The sequence below is a fragment of the Seriola aureovittata genome, chromosome 20 (genome assembly GCF_021018895.1).
Source record: "Seriola aureovittata isolate HTS-2021-v1 ecotype China chromosome 20, ASM2101889v1, whole genome shotgun sequence".
NCBI classification, from domain to species: Eukaryota; Metazoa; Chordata; class Actinopteri; order Carangiformes; family Carangidae; genus Seriola; species Seriola aureovittata.
Genome location: NC_079383.1, coordinates 9,555,642 through 9,579,352, shown reverse-complemented (window position 1 = coordinate 9,579,352; position 23,711 = coordinate 9,555,642). Strand labels below are relative to the sequence as shown.

Genomic DNA, 23,711 nt, shown 5'->3' with positions numbered 1-23,711 from the left:
ACCTCCTCCTCTGAAGGTCTTGTGTCCCGTCTGTGGCGACGCGCTGCATCATCTATAGTCTGGCAACATCATCAAAAGAGTCATAGATTGTTAATGTGAACAAGTGTTAATCTAAGAGCCAATCAGAGCAGAGTTTATCTGAGTCAATACTGGAACTTTAAGGTAATTAGTTGTAATATTAATCACTGACACCACAGAAAAAGTTTTCTTTTGGTGAAGCAGAACTTTCTCTGGGCAATGACAATCTTACAGCAAACAAATAAGGGTGGACACACACACACACACACACACACACACACACACACACACACACACACACACACACACACACACACACACACACCTGTGGCTGAGTGAATTCAGGTATCATTCCCTTATTCAATGCTTGACATCAGCTAAAAGATGTGATAGCAGGGGCACTCCATGTGTACATACGTGGCATTTTTGTATTCACACAAAGCAGACATCTGCATTCTAATTAGCATCCAAATAGACGTCCTATTTCTTATACCTCATTGTTCCTCTGTGTACGTGGAGAAGGTGAGGGGGCAAAGCTTCGCAGACTGATGGTGGGCGATTCTGCTCTATTGTCTCGGTGACTACTTCTGCACCTCTGTCGTAACTGTAGATCATCGTCATAGTAACCATTCTCTGATCCAGGGGAGGTCATGTGTCCATTCCCTGTTGTTTCAATAACAGCTGAAAAATCTGAAAAGACAGACGGTGTGTCGTCATCGTCATCGTTCAGTTGGAGTTTCTCAAGCTCTTGGTTGATCTTTTGGAGATCCGCCACAGCTGAAGTGGGACTTGTAGCTGTGGTGTCTCCATCCCTCTCGGCCTGGCCCAGCTCTGAACATAGAGACAGTATGGTCTCTAGCCGCTGTCGCTCCTGTGTGACACATATATAAACACAAGCACGTGTTACAGTATGTGCAAATGTAGTAGTGTCAACTACTTATTTTTGTACATTATGATGTTGTCTAGCTTAGGTTATTTAAAAAGGTGTAGTTATAAGTGAAAAGCCCTGAATTAATTTTTGTTACTTGTCCAGTGCCTCTTAGACACAGCATGCAGTGTTGCTGATGGGGCAACCAAAATAAATAATTTTATAAACCCCTGTAGTGGTGCTGAATGTGTGCCCTGAATATTTACAGTATTACAAGGTGAGATATCAAACAGACATCAAACAAGGCACTCATTTCAGAGCTAATATAAACTTAATTTACATTTCTATTAGTGTTAGATGTTAACTATTCAAAACCAGTAAATAATGCATTTTGCACATTTTCATACTGACTTTCTTCATGTACATGCATATACATTTTTAAAATCGTTAAAGAGAATGTACAAACTGAACACTCTGTTATGTTCCATAATAGAGATTGTCACAACAGCTCAGCTAAAGTATTATTTATTTCCATCATAAAATTAAGTTTCCAAAGCTCAGGTTACCTGAGGAAGCATTGCAGAAATCAGTCCCTCTTGTTATAATGTCCTTGTTTGGTCCAAAATATACTCAGTATTATCATTTCTTGTATGTCATCTAGTTTAATATATAATTTGCATATCCTAGAAAGAATATTTTCTCTCTCTCTCTGGGAATTCCTAGAGCAAGAGTTCCCCCTTCCACAGATCTGCCTGCCCGAACAGTTAAATGGGGAGCTACAGAGGCTGTTAAGAGTCAAAATACCCCCTTATAGGTTCAGCAGTAACTTCTCTGGAGGGAGAAGTATGTATGCCGCACAGGCAGCCTGTGCAAGTAAAATTAGAGAGGAAAAGAAGGAGGCTAGAAAAAAAGAACGTGAGGCAGGGGTGAGTATATGCGGGTGACAGAGAGAACGAGCAAGCTAATGGGAGGGTGGACGGCTGTCAACCGTGATCAGAAGTATACACAAGAAAAGCAATGACTCCAAACATAGGAATGTGTATGTGTGTACTGCCACTAAGGAAACAAGACACTTTCCAGGGAATTGTACAGTAGGAAGTAATCTGAACCAGGTGAAGTTTGGAGTGTGAAATTCTTGAGACAGTCTTCTGCCAGTTTGGAAACAGATATCCTATTTCGGAAAAGCATTATGGCTCTATACACATATTATATTGCTTATTATTTAACCTGTTATCTTAGAAATTAAATATGGAAATGTAATTTATTCAAATCAATATAAATAATATAAATGATCACAATATAAATCATTCAATAATGTACTTACCACTGATGTACACAGTGAGGTCCAAAAGTTTGATTTTTGGATCACTTTAAAGTGGGACCACTTCTATTCACTTCAATGAGAAAGTGGTCTCAGGCTTTTGGACCCCACTGTATGTGTGCAACTGTGCATGCACACAAACAAACATGCATAGCCCATTTAACGTGTGTAATGTGAACCAGAAGCTGAGAAACAAGACAGTGTCAGTTTGTCACCTTGATCTATTCTAATAGCCACAAGCCTCTGTGGAGCCCTTATAGTAATCAGCTGTCAACTAAGGAGACAGATGGAGAGGGAGACAGAGAACAGTGACATGGTGACTGGTATAAAAAAGGGTGTAAAATTAGTATGAAAAATAAAATGGAGGGAAGGACAGAGTGTGAGGGGAAAAAAAAAAAAGAAAAACAAGTTGAGAAATACAGTATGAGCTGGTGCTGCTTTGGTCTAACACATAGTTGACTGAAAGAGGAATTCATATATTTAGCTTTTTCTATCCTGCTCCGCTTTTCAGATGAAGGAAGAGTCACGTTTATTCTAATATTTCATTCTACCTCTTAATCTCTCTTTCTCCCAACCTGTATTCCCTTATTCCTCATGATTACTTGTCGGTGCCCCCTTCTTAGTAGCAACCATAGTTCTTCTCTTTTTACAAACTATTTACGGAACCAAGACAAGCTGCTGTTGATGGCTGGTTACAAGTTGCCTGAATGCAAACCTACAGATATGAACTGAGGCAATGCCATAACTGACACTTAATCCAATCTCACCAAATACATCTAAACTGTGTTATAAATGGCACAATTGGTACTCCACCCTGCTGCTGTTATTGTGTTTCCCTGCAGGTTTCCTGAACTACCACTAGATGGCAGACAAAATTAAGACAATGAGAGATGCTCTCTCAGGACTGGACTCAAAGAAGCTCCTACTGGCTTGCTTATAACACCTAGCCATGTCTGATCAGAACTGCTTAAACAATTAATCCTTTTATCATTGGTTATTTAGAAACAACGTTATTTATTCAAAACATATTCAAAAGTGCTGATCATTTTGGCAATTATAGAAACTCAAATCACTGTTTGAATTTACATGCAAAATTTAATGTCCCTACCAGGTTGCAATCTGTTACATCAGGTCCAAAACTAAAAATAATTGGTTAAATCGTTAATAGTTGGTAAATCAAAGTGACTAAAATCCAGCATTGTGGGGTCTAAACAAATGGTTCATCTTGATATTGGGCAAAGTGCAAATGGCTCTCTACTCAGTGCAGGAGAGGCAGGTCCACAAAAATTCCATCTTGCTATCATAACTGCAATCCATGATATCTGGAAGCTAGCCAAAAGCCACTGTGAAGCCACTTGTGCACAGTTTGGTTTGTACAACATCCAAAAATCTATTTCTCAAAGTTAAAGAGGCACCAGTCTACTTAGCAGAATATGTCTGCGTGAAAGAGAGGGACATATAAAGGGAGAAAGGAGAGCAGGATTTTGAGTCCAGTTGTCATTATATGTTGAGCATCTGTTTGTTTATCCACCTGCTGCACAGTAACTCTGCTCTCTAATCTTCTTCAGTTTCTCTAACCGACATCTGACTGATGTGTTCTGTGGCTCCACAGTGGACTGAACCACACCGGGCGGTTCTCCAGATAACTGACATAAACACACACTACATATACACAAACACACAGACACAATCCAAGCACAGGGTTAAGAATAGTTCTGTTAGTATCGGTTAACTGCCATCTGTGTGAGTGGTAAACCTCACTTTGTGTGTGTGTATGTGTGTGTGTGTGTGTGTGTGTGTGTGTGTGTGTGTGTGTGTGTCTTAAGCTCCCTGGGAGAGTATGTTTGAGAGGACAAGGAGGAGGTTATTGATGAAGGGAGGCATTCCTAAACTCATTCCATTCCTTGCGTGCATATGCATGCAATCATACAAACTTCCACTGCAAATCAAAACGTATCTTCTTTCAGTAATCTTAACAGCAACAAACTGTTCACCTGTCAACAGTCTGTCCATCTGTAAGCATAACTAATTTACACTTTGCCCCACAGGATGCAGTCTGTGTTACAGTTTATATCTACATATCTATACACTGACACATGCTGGATGACATGAGTGGTGTTCTCTGTACAAATGGAGACAAACAAACACACACTCTAACTCACCAGTCTCTCCACTTCCTGCTCACGTAGTCTCTCCTCTTTTTGGCGCTGGTGGTAGTCAGTCAGTTCCTCCTTCCCACTCAGTGAGCTGATACTTCCCCTTCTTTCCCTGAACCCCCCTGGTGGAGTCACACCTGCCTTTCCAAATGATGACCTCCTCTCTCCCAACCCCATCCCAGGTTCCAGCCCTGCCCTCCCAAAGGATGACCTCCTCTCTCCAAGACTAAAGCCCGGGGAACCAGTGAGTTCTAGATCTAGCCCTCGCCTCTCCTTGTCCCCCAAAGACAGCTCCATTCTTTGGGAAACACCATGGCTGGCCAACTGTTCAGGGTCTGGAGGGCTGGAACCCATGGAGCTAATGGAACCCACTGAGCTAGAGGAAGTAAGGCTGAGTTTTTTGGCCACACGAGGGGAAGAGGAGCCCCCTGCTCTGGATGGGATGGTCACATCAGGTGGGGCTGGTTTAGAGGAGATGGACGGAGTGGTAGAAGGCAAGTTTTTAGTAGAAGAGAGGGAGATGGACACAACACCTTCTCCCTGAGTTTTGGTCTGGATTTGATTCCTGTTGGAGGTCTGATGGGTAGAGATACTAGAGTTGTGGTTGAGGTCAGGGCTGGTATTATGGCTGTTCTGGCTACTAAATTTGTAACCCCCAGCAATATCGGATCGCCGTGGGGGCAGTGTTGACAAGGTCATCACTCTGTTGTTGTTGTCATGAGGAGATGGGGAGTGGCAGAGGCGTGGCAGCGAACGGCTGTGGCCTCCTGCCATCATCCCACTCAGTGAGCCTGCTGAGTACTTCCTGGTTCGACTGCTAGGTGATGGCTCTTGGTTCCCACAGCTACGACGACCAAGACGGGGGCTTGATGGCATGCTAACTGCACCTCCTGTAGATGGAGTGCGGGATGAGGAGGAGGGAGGAAGAGAGAGGAGGGAGCTATCGCTACAAGCAACAGAATTTGAAGAGCCTCCACAATTCCATGTGGACAGTAAAGGAGAGGAGCCCTGGTTGTGCAACCGCCGGCTATCACCAATAGCCAAGTTGTCCTGGTTGGAGACAACTGAGGTCCGGGTCAGGGGGTCAGATCGACGTCCAGGGGAAAGAGGGGGGGCAGATTTCAAAGACATGGGTGGACGATCAGAGCCATAGAATCGCCTTGCCTGTTCCTGATAGGCTGATGAGGATGTGGTAGGACTCATTACAGGTGTGGTGGGGGGAGACTGAGAGACAGAAATAGAGAAAAATATATCACAATTAGAAATACTTAAAAAATCTGTCTCATCATAAATATCTAATGCACATAAAATGGTTTTAATATGACAGAAGTAGATGAACAGACAAAAATACACATAAGATAAAAGTGTAGCTTGACTAGATTTATGTTTATGACTAAATATTGTGTTGCCAGTTGAACAATGTTGAACAATGTCACAGAGGATAGTGGGTAAACAAGGTTAGCCATGTTTGGTCTTACAGGTAGGAAGTAATTAGTTAGCCCTGTTTAGCTCTAGGGCAGATATCAAGGCTACCTGCACAGACTTCACAAGCCTTGTTTGAGTGTGCTATAGAAAGCAGGATAATAAACCCTATAGTGGAACTACATGATGGCTGACCTGTGTCACGCTGAAGTAAGAGGGGTTAGCATTCCCGTTGGCTCTCAGGCTGTTCTCCAGGGCAATCTTCTTGCGCTGCAGCGTGTCCATCAAGTCCCGAAGTTCAGAGGCTGATCGCATGCCCCTCGCACTGCTGGTGCCACCCGCCACTGCATAGCTATAGTCACTGCTAAACTTCAGGTAGTCTGGAGGGGAAGGGAGATAAAATGGAAGAGAAAAAAAATGGATAAAATGGGAAAATGATAGGGTAGATACAACACAAAAAAGCTGTATGACTGGAATAAGCAATACCAATGAATAAAGAGATGGATTGATTTTAAATTATTTTCAGTCAGAAAAAAGAAAATCATTAAAATAAATTGAAGATGTGAAAAGAAGGAAAAGGGGGAGGGGCAAAGATCCATAAATGGTAGCAGAAAGAGGAGAGAAAGTGTGTACCTGAAGCTGCAGCTATTCATACATGTGGCCCTTGGCAGAACAAACCCAACCCAAACAATCCTTAACTGGCACAAAATCCCCCAGAATAGGAGTCAACACAAACGCTCTATGCAAATACACACTTGCACAAAACCATCCATCTGATCCAAGACAAACAGCTCAACTCTAACTTAAGTTCAGTTCGTTAGTATAGGATTTGGGAAATGAAAAAGACCACAAAATCTTCTGAAATACCCTCAAGAGGCCCCCTGCCCTTCCCAGAGCCTTTTATTTAAAAGGAGTTTCAGCAGTGAGGGGGTCTTTTTCCAAACCTCAACTGAGTCAGTTTTTACTTCCCCCTTGCTAAATTTAACTAGGAAATATCAACCAAAGACTATCCTTTTACATTTTAAAATATCACTAAGATCAACAGAAGTTAATTTGATTGATGGCTCTGGTTTGCTTCCAAAAGGCCTATATATTATCCTGTCATCAGAAATGTAGATAAAAATACTTGGGTAGGGGGAAGCAATATGTGAGAAACTTGCTCAGTTTTTTTAATCATCTGTGGCATAATGTGGAAAAGGAACTATTACAATGTTCAAGCTTAGACCACCCAGAGTTTAACTGCCACACACACCCACACACAAAAGCTTTGGCTCTACCTGAGAGCAACACACAAATGTGTATGGCACATGTGTACATATGCCAAGAGTGTACATATATGTTAAAGACTTTAAGCACAACTGCTCAACTCCTCCTGCTTAGTTGAGTTATATTGTAAGAGAAACTAAACTAAACTAAAGAGTACCTAAAGGTGCACGTCATAGCTGAATATAAGCCTGGCAAAAAGAAATGGGGCAGAAAATGAAAAACATAAGATCTAGAAACGCACACACACACACACGCACACACATACACACGCACACGCAGGGTGTTTGTGTCCATACATGGGCAGATTTATACTGGAGGCCTGGTGTGCATCAACTCTCCTCTATCGTGACTATTTTCTTCTATGCACGGCCACTGTGAGAGTCCTCACTTTAAGTTCACATGTAAGAGTGAGCGTTTTGGCAATCAGAAGGGTAGCAGTAAAGATTTTGGATGCGTGTGTGTGTGTGTGTGTGTGTGTGTGTGAGAATATATGCGTAAAAGAGATGCAAGTAGTTACTATGAAAACTATGAAAAGAGGCTGGGGGGAGAGAGAGGTGCATTCCTTGTGTCTAGGAGTTTAAAGAGCAAGGATTCCACTTATGGTACACACACATGCACACACACAACACACCCACCTTACTCACAGCCAGATAAATCACTAAGGAGACAACAGGAGTCCAGCTGAATCACCAGGGCAATGGAGGGGCACCAGATGACAAAAACATTCCATTATGCTTTGAATTTAAGTTTTAGCATGTGTTTGACAGTGAGAGCATGTATTTAGGAAAGACATATGAAAGAGCCGAAAGAAATATCTGGCCTCACCTGTTTCTCTTTCTCACACACACACACACACACACACACAGGACTAACATCCAAGTTTCTCACACCTGTTTGCGTTGTCAGACATCACATCAGGAAAATAAGGTGATGGAGGACTACAAGTGGAGAAGAGGTGAAAAGCAGCTAAGCAATGATGAAAACAGTGGAGGTGGAAAAAAAGATGTGGCAGAACAAAGGAAGAGAGGAGAGGAAAGAAAAAAGAACAGGTATTGCAGTTGTAGCACAGTTCAGGGGTCAGGGGAGGGGTTTACCAGACACCCTGTATGTGTGTATACCTGTGTTGTAGGCTAAAGCTGACACAGGGCTCTTTTGTGGAAGCATGCTTTTCATTCTGCTTGCCTCCTCAGGATGGTTGAACCGGAAAAAGTAGGATTTACCCAGACACAAAGAATAACCTGGAGAGAAAAAACACACAGACACAGAAGGTAAGATACAACTAAAAATGTCAATTTAACTGCAAGTGTGGGAGTTAGTATAACACAGACAGAACAACAATCTTGAAGAGCACAAAACAAACTACACCTTGGTGACATGTATATCAGGTATACACATCATACACGATGTATGAAGAGATAGTCATGAATACAACTTTAAATAGGTACAAGCCTGGAATATTTATTCACAGCCAGACACACACTTGCACAAAACCAGCCGTTCCAGACCATAGTATTTATTCTGGCCATCAATTAAGCTGAGAGGGCCAGGTATTAAACAAGATGTCAGGGTCACAACCTCTGTAATACACATGGCCAGCCACAGCTGTCCAAATACCTCAGAAGGGAAGGAAGAGAGACAGAGCTCACACACACACACACACACACACACACTTCAAACAAAGTGTGTGTGTGTAAGAAAAAAAAAAAAGGAGGAGGAGATAGCAAGAAAGAAATGAAACGACTATACTGATGCACATTTTGAGGATTGAACAAAAACAGACAATAGAAAAATCACAAGACTGACTGAAAAACAAAGAGCCCCTCACTTATTTGTCAGTTTTCTCATACTCACATGCAGTATTTCTGCTCTCTTTGTTCTTTCAACCTTCATCCCTTCGGATAAGCATTACAGTAAACCCCCACAATGATTAGCATGTGTGCAAAAGGCTAAAAAAGCACCTCCTTAATAGCTCCATTACAGTTACATCAGATTCCTTGGACCTGAAGTTAGACACAACCACTGAAGCAAGAGGGGGATAGCGAAAGGGTGAATGGAAAAAGACTGAATGGAAAAATGTAGAGACCATTTTTCTTTTGTTTCCCTTCTCTCATTTTCATCTTAACTTTGCCCTTTTCCCTCTTGCTCTACTGTTTCATCAACAACTTATAAATAGTTGAGCTAAAAGACGTCATACTTTTCTCGACATTGCCTTTAGAGAGCAGATTTTTCTTGCTTTCAAAAGCTGCAGTGTCTCAGCACAGGGGGAGACCTGAATGCAGCGGTGAGATGGTGCTAACACCACACACACATGAAAACAGTCTAAGAAATGTTTAGACTACACAGCTAAACTGTAAACCTCTTAAATATACTTTATGTAAACAGTTTTGCAGGTATAGGCACAAACTGTGAGGAAGTGGCATCATGACAGAGAGATCAAAAGATGTGCGTCTCTGTGAGGAAAAAAAAAAACAGAAACACACATACACATTAACCTTGTCAGCTAGTGTGAGCAAGACCTAATAATATGTGTTTCTTATTGCCAGGCATGATTAATGTGAGTGCATGTCATCAAAATGCTCTATGTAGCTGTGTGTGTGGGAACATGTCTTGTTACAGTGCCTGCCTAAGGACTCCCAGTAGCTCAGTAATTTGCACAACAGCAAACACACAGGCATGCGCGTGCACACACACACACAGCCAGCTCTTGTAAAAATCTAATTTCCTAGCCTCAATTGCCTCGCCATGTGCAACCTTTAAAGTTGAGGCTAAAGTGCATCACCCTGATTTGTTCACAGCAACCCCGCCCCCGCCTTTCTATGTCTAACCCTAACCCTTTCTATTTCTTCTCAACTACTTAGCTAACAAATAACTATTAACTAATCCTCTCCTCCCTCCCATCCTAAAAATCCATCTGTGATACCCTTTCAAGAAAACACACAGCATCCTATCACAAAACTCTCATCGTAACTGCTTACACACAGACTAACTTTAAGCCTGCTGTCCTAAATAACTTTTTGTACAAGTTAGGACACACACATGCTCACTCCCCACAACACAGTCACACACAAAGACATACTATCCACAACAAAACATGTTTAATCTTATTCACGCGTTTACTCGTTTACCAGCAAATTGAGTTTGCCTCCCATGTGGAAGCATGCCCCCCCCAAACAAATACACATGCACAGACTGTCTTTAACAACAATAAAACTTGAAATTAGCTTGTATATACATTTATAGGATAATTGAAAGTTTGTGATCTACAAAGTCAGACCTCAGAGTCTTTGATGACACAAATGTCCCCTACATCTGTATCACGTCTGGAGTCAATTTCTGTCTCTATATAGATCAGAACGAACCAAACTAGTCTCACCACAATGTTATGGGAGAGGAAACTTCAAACTGTTTCTCTATTTGGTTAACATAAGTGGAGGAACTGCCAATTTGAGACCAGCAGGTCAGAATGAAAAATAAACCAATTACAAAGATCACATGACCTCCTAATTGGTCACAATTGTGTCCTAAGTGATCACAATCAAAAAATTGAAAATTATCCCCCATTTATTTTTTCAAATTGCATGTAAACGAGTTGTCTTCAAAATTTTTCTATGATCCTGAAAATCTACATGGTAGTAAACTAAAGCTGAATTTACTCAGTCATAAAGATGTATACACAGACAGGTCCCAGTGGAAGTGTAAATTGGCCTGAAAACCACAAATTAACCCTCTCTGGGGAACAGAGGACCAGCAGTAACACTATAAACACAATTTTTCACACACTCTCTCTCTCTCTCTCTCACACACACACACACACACACACACACGCGCGCACACCTCACCTGCTCAGTAGCCATCTTCTCCCTGTTCTCTCTCAAATCTTACCCTTTAAGCATCAATCCAACGTCCCACCCAACTTCTTTCAAGCAAAGTTCACAGGCCAGGGGACAACCACGGGTAAAGACAACATCAACAACTTCTTATCTATCAGAAAGAAAGGTAAACACAAACTGATAACGTAGGACTTATTTCTCATTTGTCTTTATAATATAAGAGGGGAAATGTGCAAGAGGCAGGCTGAAGAAAGACTTATGAACACAATACATCCAGAAAATTGAAGCAGGTTTTGTTTTCAAATGTCAGGTATCCGGACGACTGAGCCTGTCTTTGTGGCCTTAGGCTAGTTCTCTTTGTCACATACACTCACATCAGTCTTTGAACCTGTCAGCTAATATATGACCCAAAGGCATGAACACCAAGGTTATTTCCATCAAAAGGTGCTGGCAAATTCCAACAACCAACCGTTTGTGATGGTGTGCTTCCAGAGTTTGGCTACAAATAATAAATTCAACTTCCTTGAGAGGGTTGGATTGCATTGAGTATCTGCACTGATTCACAACTCCAGCCCTGCTGAAAGAATATGCCATGTGAAACTGTGCTTTACAGACTTATACCATTTTTAAAAAGTCAAAAAGGTGTTTAAAAAAAAAAAAAAAAAAAAAAAAGCATTAAGTTAAAGAGTAAAGGCAGATACACCTGAATTCAGTGATTTTAATATACCAGCTACTAAGCAATTGCTGTTTATCCTGGCTGGTAGTACAAGCTTACCCTTATTTAAGTGTCAATTAAGACAATCTTCAAACAATGGTATCGACTGATGATGACAACTAGAAAATGTAAGATTGATAACCTGTTCAAAGAGCTTGTGAGCCTAGTTTGAAAACATTACCACATACAAGTGGTAAGTAATACTGGTGTGAAGGTAACATATAACATCGCAAATAGGTACAACATAATATTTACTTTACAAAAATTGTATGGTAGAAGGATAACGTAGCATAAAACGGATACAGTCCAGTAGTAGTAGAAGTGCCAAAGTAGAAGAGCGTCAAAACCATGCCTGAGTAAATACAACGCTACTTTGTTACATTTGTTAGAGATCACAGAAATCAGTCACAAACCTTTTTATTTCCATTCAGTAAGCACTTATAACGAAAGAAAATCAACGTTCTTCCCTTTAACGTCTCATAAATTAATATAAAGAGCTACTCAAAAGAACTTCTGGTAAGAAAAGAAAAAAAAAAACTATGTAGCTACACCGCTGACGGTCTGTGTTGTTGTCTGGCTCTTATCTCCACGGTAAAAACGCCTCTTCAGTCGTCCTTACTCCGTGTAGAAGAAAGTTCACAAATTTACCGTCCACAAGCCAGAGTCTGGGACTGTACCACTTTTTGGTTAAAAGGGGTTGGAGGCTCAGGATTTACGAGAGAGAACGTTGTAAAATACTGTCGAGAAACCCAATATCACAATTAAAATGTACACCTTCAAAACAACATGCAAAAGAGAAGAACAACGAGTGTAAGTAATTAAAAACCACATGTAAACTAAGAGCAAAATACGCCATCACCCCCTTCTGTAATTGGCAGGTTTAAAGACGATTCGATAGTGAGGTATTTGGTGGACGCCCCCTCAGCTTTTCTTTGTCTACCTACCAATTTTTCTTCTTTTCTTTGAAATACATTGGACCAGTGTAACGCCAAACCAGTTGGCCCATAGAAACCGACTGAAAAACCTTGTAAAACTGGTGGTTTGTTTTTATGCAGACTTTGATCTAATTCATTTAAGAAGTGATTAATTAGACTTCTAAGATAGCTAGAGAAGGAGCATGTAAAGATTTAAGGGTATGTCAAACATATTGACTGGTTAAAGAAAGAGTGGAAGAATTTAGGAGGGAGAGATAACACTGAAAAGCAAATAATAAACTTTAAGATAGAACTTTGCCCCATGGCCAAAGTCTTGTCTTGTCTAAACTGTTCCTTGTTTCTTTCAGATGCTTTGTTATTTGCAACCATTCAAAACATGAACACACAACATGAACCCATTGACAGTGTGCAGGCTGTGTATGTGTGTAGAGGAAAAGAAAAGGAAAGTGGCCATTAGAGCAGCTGTGTTTTGTTCAGCAGATAGATTTGCATTTGCTTTATACCGGTGTGATTGCTGGGAGATTGTATTTTGTACTCAAACTCTACTGAAATGTGAACTGACAAGAACATCATGTAAAAATAACTGCAAGATGCAATGGATATAATACACAGAAAGAGATGTTAACCTTTGTAAACTACATTAGAATTAAGAATTAAGAAGGCCCATTATACTGCCTATTTGTCAGTGCTGTTATTGGGACACAATGACTGTCATTGTCATCATTGCTGTTATTATGCTGTATAACATATTATTATTCTATTCTACAAGTGACTTGTAGCTGTTAGGAGTGAAGCTGATGTGATTCCAGGTCAAGTCCTAAATACAGAACAGATCACTTCCTAAACATAGCTAATCATCTCCAGACAGCCCTCCAGTGTGTATATGTGTGTTTGTGTGTGTGGTTAGACTAACTCAACCCAGAGCTTATGAGACCAGCATATATTAACAAAAGATGCTGCTCTCTCTCTCTTTCTCTCTCAGTCTCTCTCTGCATAATTTTCCAAACCATGCCCTTTTAACTTTTTTAACCCTTTCAATCTTTTCCCCAACCCCCACCTCATGATCCCCTGGCCTCACGTGATGTCAATATTTGAATCAGCCAGGCACAGCGGGAAGATAAATAAATAAATAGGCTTGTCAATATTTAACTGAAAACAGCCAGGCCAGACAGGACACAATGAAAAGGAGAAAAGAGTACACAGAACAGATGGACACATGGGGAAGGAAAAGTCACTGTGCTGCATGTTCTATGAAATAAGAATGGGAAAGAAAAAAGAAGTAACAGAGGGGGAAGTATCACAGAAGGAAAAACATGTGAAGCAGGAGGAGCTCTGCAGTTGCAAAAATCAAGGGAAATTGGGAGAAGAGAGAAGAGGACAGGCAGACAAGAGATAAACAGATCAAGATACAGGCAGACACAGGCATGTGGCAGGGGCAGAGAGAAAGATAAGAATGCATTAGAATTTGTTATTGCTACTCTGTTTGTGTGTGTGTGTGTGTGTGTGTGTGTGTGTTTTGCCAGTTTTCTGCAGTCTAATATAATAGAATTTGAAGAGTAGTGTAACCCCTTCAGTTTCTGGAAGCTGTGACTCATTGAAGCAGCTAGCTGTTCCAAACCATGACAAATTAAACCAAACCAGAACCAGAGGTGCACACGCATGCACTCCATTAATCAAAACATATACACAAACATTTGGAAATGCTCTCATACACATAAGCCCATACATTTATGTGCATATACTCACAAACACACGCACGCACGCGCGCGCACGCGCACGCACGCGCACACACACACAGACACACACACACACACACACACACACACACACAGTGGAAGAACATACAGTTGTTCCCATGCAGAATGTCAGCACAACGTTAAATGTGCCCATATGACTCATACACCCACTGAAAGGAATGCAGGTTAACCAAACCACAAACTAACCACACACTCTCTTTCACACACACACACACACACACACACACACACACACAGACACAGACACACACACACACTATGAAATAGTGGAAGAACATACAGTTGATGCATTGAAATTAACTTTAGTCTACCTCTTTACTACTATTAACCAGTAGGTGGCAATATCTCAAAGCTTATACACTGCAGCTCTTACCCTGTGTAAGCGGTGTAGGCACAGTGATTTGGACTCCATCCAAACTGCAGAGGTGACCACAGGGGTCCAGGGTCACCACCCCTCCTGTTATATTGGTAATGAGAAGAGGGTCAGCTTTAAACATACTTTCATTCATACTATCCACTATTAAGATTTTGAACTACAGCTGAAAGATGACTTCTAAAGAACTATCAATTTTAATTATAACATACACATGAAACCACCATCATTAAAAGGCTTTTAGTCTGAAAGCTTCTGGTAAAAAAACATATAAAATGTGCCGCAAAGAAACATCAATTGCATTAAAAGCAAAGATCCTTTTCTTTCAACCACCTAATACACTGTACAGTATGTGTGCAGACAGATACCCAGCTAAATAGTTAATTCAATCCCATATTTATCTTGAAACATACTTTTTCTTAAAAGATTATTCTTATCCAGTGTATTATGGTAATTTCATCTGATTCTGTTGCAGTTTTGTTGTACTATTTAATCCTCTTAAAATGAGACAAAAGAGCCCAGCATTTATTACTTACTGAAACGGTAGCAGATCAGCTCTTTACAAGTTTGACGAAATGCTTTCAAATATTATAATCTCACTTCCCTGGCAGAATTGTTTTCAGTAGATTCAATAGTTTTACCAAAAGTAAGATTATATACTAATATTAAAAGCTTTGTTGATTAAAGGATGAGGCACTGGACTTTCTACACTTAGCAATGTAAAGATGTTTATTCAAGAGGCATGCCAGTTTTATGAATTAATTTCAGAGAAAGTGAAATGACACTAACCTTCATTGATGATGAGACAGTGCTCTGCCTCGATACTAGGCCCCTGGATGGTGATATCTTGAGGGGTTGGAGCATCCTCTCGGCCTATGCGGGTCACCCCTGGAACATCAAGACATACACGTTATCATCAGTAGAATAAGAAATGTAGACAATATTGAATTAAAATCAGGCTTTAATTAGTGAATTAAACATCATGTAGATCCGCATGTCTCTGTAGTATCAAATACTCTTTGACAGCATCTTTACAAGTGAAACTTAAACTGATACCCAAATGCAACTATGTCTTTTTCAACTATATTTGTGGCCTGTGATAAAAGGAATACTGCAGTACTATGAATTTGAACTGGTGCTTCTTCAGTGGACTCATTGTGGAGCAAAATAGAACCCTAGTTCTCCTAACAGGGCTTGCTCACATTGTTGGCATTCCGCACTGAAATGAAAGGGCACACCAAGACGGGATTGTGAAAGTGTGTGGCAACGGTTATGCATCGAACAATGATAAAGCAAGATTTAAAATGTCCCAGTGCTGACTCTGCTATTACATTCAGACTTTTAACTGTATTTGTAAACTTTACCCTAATTTTAGCACCATTTATACTGTGACTAAAATCACACTTATACTTATAAAGTAAGCAACCGCTATGGACAACAATTAATGTTCTTGCATCCTGACTTTACCTCTACCATTTTAAAAAGTATAAAACTAGTGCTGATATGGTTTTTTCATTGCAAAAAGGACAAAAAATGAACTTTCTCTGTTTCTGAATTAGAAATACAATGAGAGTGCTGTTATCCATGCAAGACATGTTAACTCTAGAAGTATACATGAGTCTAACAGTGGAAACTGTTATCCAACTAAAGACAGATAATCCCTTTATTTTAACGTTTCTAATCTGTTGTCAATGTATTCGTGTGTGTGTGTGTGTGTGTGTGTGTGTGTGTAACATATGAGAAAACAGCTTGAATTTATTTGAATATTGCATTCCAACGGAATAATGTGGATTTCAGTATTTCAATTTGTTGTAGTGGGTGATTTCACTCTGTGTATAAGACACTGTCCTGAAACCATGCAGTGTGAGTCATCACTGTTTTAATATGTTTGGGTTATGGTCTGTTAGCACAGTATTGTCATTTTTGGATGGTTTACTGTGTGTTCAGGCTGTGCATTAAGCAATAAGTGGAATAATTCTCACTACAAGTGAAAATAAACAGAAATTACTGTGTGGATGGTGTAACTATTGTAAATATGGGTTTTCAGTCTTCCTGTGAGAGATAGTAGTATTGGCTCCTTGACTTTACTGTGACCCAGTATAGAGTATCACTTTCCCCAATCACACCATTCGACTCATGCCTCTCCAGGACTCATGAAAATGAAGCGATGGGAGGGCAGAGAGATGGAAAAAGAGAAGAGAAGTACAGCAGAAAAGACAGGGAAACAAAGCAATGAGGGAGGGGACTTTCAGGTGACAGTTTTACATGACTGGTGAAAAATTACATTTGACGATTCCATGATCCATGACATTGGTGTGGGAGTTGAAGATGGATGGCTACTGTTTGACCTGGTAATCCTACCCCAAGGACTATATACTATATATTTCTATACAGCATGTGTGTTACCTTCTTTCAGTGGCAGAAGGGTGATTGCCACACTCAGCCTTCCGCTGCCCAGGCTAACTAGATGAGGTGTGGCTGTCTGGACCTTCAGCCCCTTCCCTGTGTCGATCAGATCTAGCGATGGAGACTGCAAGCATCAGAGTGGAAAGGTCAGTCTTGCACACAATTTATTTATTTATTTAGTAGATTCTTTGTCCTCTGAAGACTAGAAAAACATAGACCTCTGTGAAATCCGACCCTCAAAAATATTCTGAAGAATGATAATTTATTTCATATTGATTTGGCTCTTTACCTTTGAATAAAGGGTTTTGAAATACATACATTACATAATTTGTTGATGAATGACATAGCATGTGTGATTGTGTATATTCTCTAACCTTGGGTTCAGCTGCAGACATCTGGTCTGACTCTGGTTGAAACATCATCTCAGAGTCCTGCAGTAAATATGGAAAAAAAGCAAATCATGTAAAGTGGCTATGCGGAAAGTGGTAGCATATACACACAGACACAAATATAGTATACATACTGTATAGTACATGTAGAAAGGCAAGAGTAGGGTCACATAAGTACAAATATTTAACACTTCTGCTCAGATGCCACATGAGAGGAATTATCTGTGTGAAAGGGGAAAATACCACACACGCACACACACACACACACACACACACACACACACACACACACACACACACAACCAAAGCTGGTTAGCAGTGGGAAGAACTGGCAGAAATGTTCCATGAAAACATTGTTCCCACAACTTGTTAATTATGGTCTGCCATTACACTGCCTGGTGCTTTGAATGTGCATGTGTTTTTGTGAATGTGTGTGTGAGAGAGAGAAGGCAACATATGAGGTGTATGGGGAAAGTGTGTTTGTGTTTACATATAAGTCAGTGTCTGTGGATATGTATGTGTGTGACAGATATAGGGAGAGAGCACATGAGATACAAGATGAGGAAACAATAAAAATTAAATATAAACCTGATCATGCCATCCCAGTAAAATGGCAGCTTCGGTTTTTAATGTTGCTATGATTCATCTAGGAACTGTCAGGCAATAATAGAAACTCATATCAAATAATACACAATTATATTGAAATTGATTTTACTATAAATTGGGCAATCCTCTTTTTCACTGGCCCAGTCAGTTAGTTTTGTTTCTATCCAACTGCCTGTAGGACCAAAGGATAGCAATATCCATTAGTTGTATGATGTGTCTGTTCAGCCAGAGCAAGATATCTTGACAACTACAGATCATATTGCAATTAAACATTGAAGAGATATTCCTTGTCATCAGGGGATGATTCTTATGAATTTGAATGTCCCCCTGACATCTACCACCTTAAAACCAAAATTTCAACAAGAAATATCAAAATCCACTTCTAAATTTTCCAAGTGCTCCACAGTTCTGCTCTACATAGGATGAACCCCTACCATTTTAGATACTCCATTAGCTTTCCTCTTATGCCACAGTTCAAATGTCAAGTTATGTCATGACCAATCAAAACATGTTACAATGTAACAGGAAGATGTTAGAAAATTCATGCTCACAAGGAGATAAACCTTTGATTTTGGCATTTCTCTCATACATCCACCTCATGAGAAACTTCTAGCTTTGGTTCTATGACTATTTTTATTTTGTATTGATTGACAATGAGGGGTCCCTGATGAAGATAACGTCAAGTTAAAATGTTTGAGTTGGAAATATTGAGGGGACAGTGAAAAGAACAAGACTGATAAACCATTAAGAGGAATTCAAACAGAGCAAAATAAAATTAAATTGAATCAAAAATGCCTTAAAAATGTGTGAGTAAATACAGTGAGATCCAGTGTCAAGGACAACCCCCGCCTTACTCTACAATTCAAAAAGCTTAAAACAGTCCTGCTAACTCCGATTTTCATAAACACCCATTCAATGGCACAAACACATTCACACACACACCCAGCTGGATTAGTAAAATGCTTCTCTCCAAAACACAGATGATTGAAGCATATGGGAAACCACCCCTAACACTTCTCCTTTTGTACCTTCTGTCATCTCTTTCCTTCTTTTCTCTTCACTCTCCTTGTTATCCTGCCCACAGTTTTTACCATTAGTATCTTTTTTTTAATGTTTCCTTCCTTTTCGTAAAATGACTTTTCTCTTTCTCTTACTGTTTTTACTGTCTTCTTTTCTTTTCTATCCTTCTTCTGTATTTTTTCTCTCCTTGCCTCATTCTCCTGCCTTTTTAGTGTTACTCCCCTCTCTTTTCTTTCTTTCCTCCAATCACCAGCAGAGGAAGCGCAAAATCAAAGTCAGCTCCATACCACTTCCTCTAATTCAGTGCCAGCTTCCTTTCTGAGCTCACTTCCTCTACTGCTTTGACACCCCTATTGCTTTTAAACACACGCACACACCATCCTCATACCCTTATTACTCTTAAAAACACACAAACATCCACAAATAAAGTAACACATCAGCTCTTTTTGTTATCACATGAAGATATGAGGCCCCACATTCCACAGATTTTTTTTCCATCACTGGTGTAGACAAAGCAAACACACCATGTATGATGGCAACATCAGCTAGACAAGTGTTAGGAAAACCGAATGAGAAATGGAGGTCAAAGTCATATTTCAAATTCAAGGGAGACTGTTTTTAGTGCAGTGACAAGATTTTATTCTTCTCCTTTCTCCTCCCGCTTCTTCCCTTCCTGTATTCCCTTTTCGGCCTCCTTGACCCTCCCCTTCCCTCACAAATAGCCTCTCCTGTCTTTACTCCATTGTTCCTCCTCATTGTGTCTTGGTTGTTCTCTTTCTTTGTATAGACTCCCTGCTCCTTCTTTCACCAGGTGAGCTCCAGTATGGGCAGGTCAAAACAAGTCTTTGGCCTTGTTGTGCTCTAGTTGAAGCAGAGCAGTGAGGTGTGTCGAGCCCCCTTCTAGATTTCCAGATTCCAGTTCTGACATCCTAAGATTCTCCTCAGTCTAAGATCAAAACACCAAACCTGATGCTATAATGTATTCTGGACTACTAGATGGTTTAGGTAATTGTAGGTATGTAGAATGTAATGGTAAACACAAATAATATGCTTATAAAGACTTTTGCGGTTATAGCCTTTATCTAATAAACATCTTAGTCATACTTTTCAATGGCAAATTTTTCCTTTTATGGGAAAGCTGACCAATGTGAAAATATCCTAAATAGGCAGCCCTGACCTACTTATAACCCTTGAGCTGGTGTACACCTGAACTAATACTTTAAATAATTGCAGACTAGCAAAAAAACTTTGTAAATACACAATGGTTTTAAAATCACAAGGACTCAAGAAGAGACAGTGCATGGACACACAATCTCTCTTTGTTCCCATCTGTAGAACAGCTGAGTCTCCCCAAAATGCTTTGTTTACCCTGGATCTGGGGACAGAGATGGAGAAAGAGAGAAGGCGAGAGATATATGGACTGATGGAAAAAGGGAAAGCAATGGAAGATAGAGAGAGGAATCATAAAAAAGGAATCATAAAACAAGAGGGAAAGACCCAGCATTCCCGGACTGTTTTATCTTATCCTTTCATTTTCTTCATCCTTTGCTTTCATCCCTCTGTCTACTCTCTCCTCTCTTCTGTATTTCCTCTCCATCTGTTTTGCCTTTTCTTCTGTTTCATTTATCTTCTGCATCATTTTTGCTGTCTGTGTTGCAGACAGCATTCTCATAACCACATCACAGTACAATTCCCACTGTTGTAAATGTCACTGATTTGGAACAGAATTTTTTGGCGCACTAGTTGGAATGATTGAGATACTTTTTTTAACATTAATTCTAATAACTCATTGATTATATGAGATATCAGCTTGACATTTGAATCTGGAACCTTGTTTCTAGCCACCAGAATTGTTATTTTTGCAATAGCGCCCCTTAGAGGCAAAATTGCATGAAACTCAGCAGTTTTATTCAGGGTGTCAGTCTGTTCAAGTGATCCAAATTTGATTGCAATTGGATAAAGCATTAAAGAATTATAGCACATTGAATTAATTTGTCCATACCCACAAAAAATAGTTAGCCAATCATGAAAAATTATACATGATATCGCAGATCTAAGATAAGAGCTGTGGTCAGTGTCATCTAAACACGATATGTGTTTGGTAAAGCTTGGATCAATGATGAGGGATAGGCAGACAAAAAAGTGTTAATAATTCAAAATGGTGGGAATTTTTTTATGACACAAATGGGCGTGGCCTATAGCAATCTCTTCTGCATCATGTACTGAATCCATATTTTCTTTGCCTAAAGTTTCCCAAGATATTAGCAAAAGTATTGTGAAATATTTAGTGTTTTCTCTCTACATGGTGGCGCTATCGCTACCATTTTTATGCTTTTAAGTTTCCGTGTTTTAGCGTTTTAATTTTTGAGATATTCTTGATACATCATGTTTTCATTATTTTATCTTTGGAACCAGCTGCAAGCGTGAAGGATTAGTGACGTGCAATCACACAATAACAATTACAGAAGGTAGTAAGCACAGAAGAACATGCAACAGGCAAATTAGCAGTATTGTTCTTTTCTACTTTCATTGCAGATATTTAATATTGGCTATCTGCTTTTTCTGTGCATGTGACACACAGCCAAACAATTTACAGCAAGTTTGTCTATTTGGTTGTGATGTGAGTATTAACAGTGTGTTTGTCTATTTGATTATGTTGTGTGTATTTGCAGCACATGTGCTGTCAAATTGATTCATTTGCTTGTCTTTTGTCTAATTGCACGTTCCTTAAGTTGTGGTGGATTAGTAGGTGCATTAGAGAGTGTTTCGAAGCAAACAGCTCCTCAAGATGATGGCTAGGAGCTGGGGTATGATCAGAGAGAATGGATAAATATGTATATGGGTTTTTAGATTGAGGGACTTCAGCTGGCTGTAGACCTCTTTATATACAGTCTATGCTGAAGACATACTACAGAAATAAAATTTGGCTGGTTTCATACACTTGCTTTGCAAACAAAGCAACCCATGTGTTCAATGTGCTGAGCAGTGTGTAGACTTATTTATTGATATGATTAACCTCTCTGCACACATTTTGCAAGACGACAGGACAAACTGACACTACATCTGCCTGAATATGTAGTGCCTGTGTATTTTGTAGTGTTCATGTGTGTGTTAGGGTGTCATATACAGTATGTTGTGTGATTGTGTATGTCTGCTCCTTGGTTTATGAGTAATACAGTTTCCCAAAATGTTGAGCTGCTCTTCATAATGTGAGTAAATGGAGTCACAGGATTGATTGTCACAGGATCTCCTTGCCCTTTGTCTTTATCTTTCTCTTTTTATTGATCTGAAGCCAAAACAACTCTTCTTTCTTCTCTTCTTTCTTCTTATTTGCTCCGTCTCATCTCTGTCCATTTACTTTTGAATATAAAATGAGTTTCATCTGTTCATTGAAGTTCTGCTGTGTCTTGCCTGTTTTTCTGACTTGCCAAGCTGTACTCTTCTTTCAGTCTTTATCTCTCTCTTTCTCCATCTCTCTGTCTCTCTAACATCCCCTCCCCTTACATTCCAGCGTGACCCTCTCCTCCCACCTGACAAAGCCAGTATTGTATCACAGATGCTGTTTAATATGAAGTCTTTCTCTGAGTGGCCCTCATATGGAGCAACTCACTACACTCTCTGTTTTGTTTGCAATAATGTCTTCAACAAGACTTTAATTAGTTTGATAAATGCCTCAGTCACAAACACAACATACACTCACACACATGTAGGCTATACAACTCTGTATTTTTCAGGAACTGATACCATAAGAAACTCTTAAATTTACTTTGTCATGTGTGTGTCTATGTTTGCTGAAAACTTTGCACAACTGAACCTTGAACCCCTGCTGAAGCACAACAAATTTCCACCAGGATTGTTCAAACCAAACCAAACCAAACCAAACTCTCTCACACTTTTCTTTCATTTACCGAAATGCAAGATCCTCACAGGAAAGAAAGTCCATTGTTATTGCAGCTGAGTCAGAGTTGGAGGAAATCTAACTTGAATTTCTATTGAGGATGTGTGTGTGTGTGTGTGTGTGTGTGTCTTTGAAAAAGCCCAGATTACCTTAGCTGATGGCAAGAGATCAACAAATGTTTGGGTTTCCAAGGGGCTGGATTTGACAGATAGACAAGGAGGGACAGTGAGGGAAACATAACCCACATAAGTCACATAGTTGGCATGCTGAAATGAACTGTGACTTATGTAAAGAAAACAAAAGAGGAAGGCAGAAAGATGGAACTTTAGATAACAAGAGAAACAAACCAAGTGTGTGGCTGAGACTGGGAGGCAAAAGAAAAGGAAATGAATGAAAAAACAGACAGAAGAATCCAGGGATGACAGAAAAGATTAGTAGTGGACCAAAAAAAGGTTTCCCCAAGTTGCACCACTGGTCTTCAAAAAAAATGTGGTTGTATATACTGGAATGCTGACACACTGAACCAAACATTTACCTTCATACATCAACATTAAAACCAAAGATATGTTACTACTGTGTTGGACATTTTAGGCAATTTGACTGCAGCCACTGTTCATTCTCAACAGCCAGTGACTGCGCATAACCAAACCTTTTACTTTCTCCAGCTGACACATGCAGGTAAACACACAAACAGTACCCACTCTTGAGAAAATGCTGAAGAGGATTTTCAG

General features: G+C 39.9%; 1 protein-coding gene across 6 annotated transcripts in view; it reads right to left on the bottom strand.

The window, feature by feature from the left end:
* phldb2b (pleckstrin homology-like domain, family B, member 2b) overlaps positions 1-23,711 on the bottom strand; it is a 41,265-nt gene that overhangs the window by 15,958 nt on the left and 1,596 nt on the right. For 4 of the 6 annotated variants that reach the window (XM_056364706.1, XM_056364703.1, XM_056364705.1 and 1 more), the window contains exons 2-10: positions 17,442-17,498; positions 17,068-17,191; positions 15,451-15,549; positions 14,662-14,745; positions 8,170-8,289; positions 5,981-6,165; positions 4,370-5,587; positions 512-889; positions 1-59 (exon numbers count right to left, since the gene is read on the bottom strand). The exon at positions 1-59 is cut by the window's left edge and continues 103 nt beyond it. In XM_056364706.1, the coding sequence (XP_056220681.1) occupies positions 1-59; positions 512-889; positions 4,370-5,587; positions 5,981-6,165; positions 8,170-8,289; positions 14,662-14,745; positions 15,451-15,549; positions 17,068-17,191; positions 17,442-17,498 (2,324 nt within the window). Of the gene's footprint in view, positions 60-511; positions 890-4,369; positions 5,588-5,980; positions 6,166-8,169; positions 8,290-10,933; positions 11,033-12,009; positions 12,206-14,661; positions 14,746-15,450; positions 15,550-17,067; positions 17,192-17,441; positions 17,499-23,711 lie in introns of those variants that run through there. The other 2 variants (XM_056364708.1, XM_056364707.1) reach the window with 2 other exon arrangements.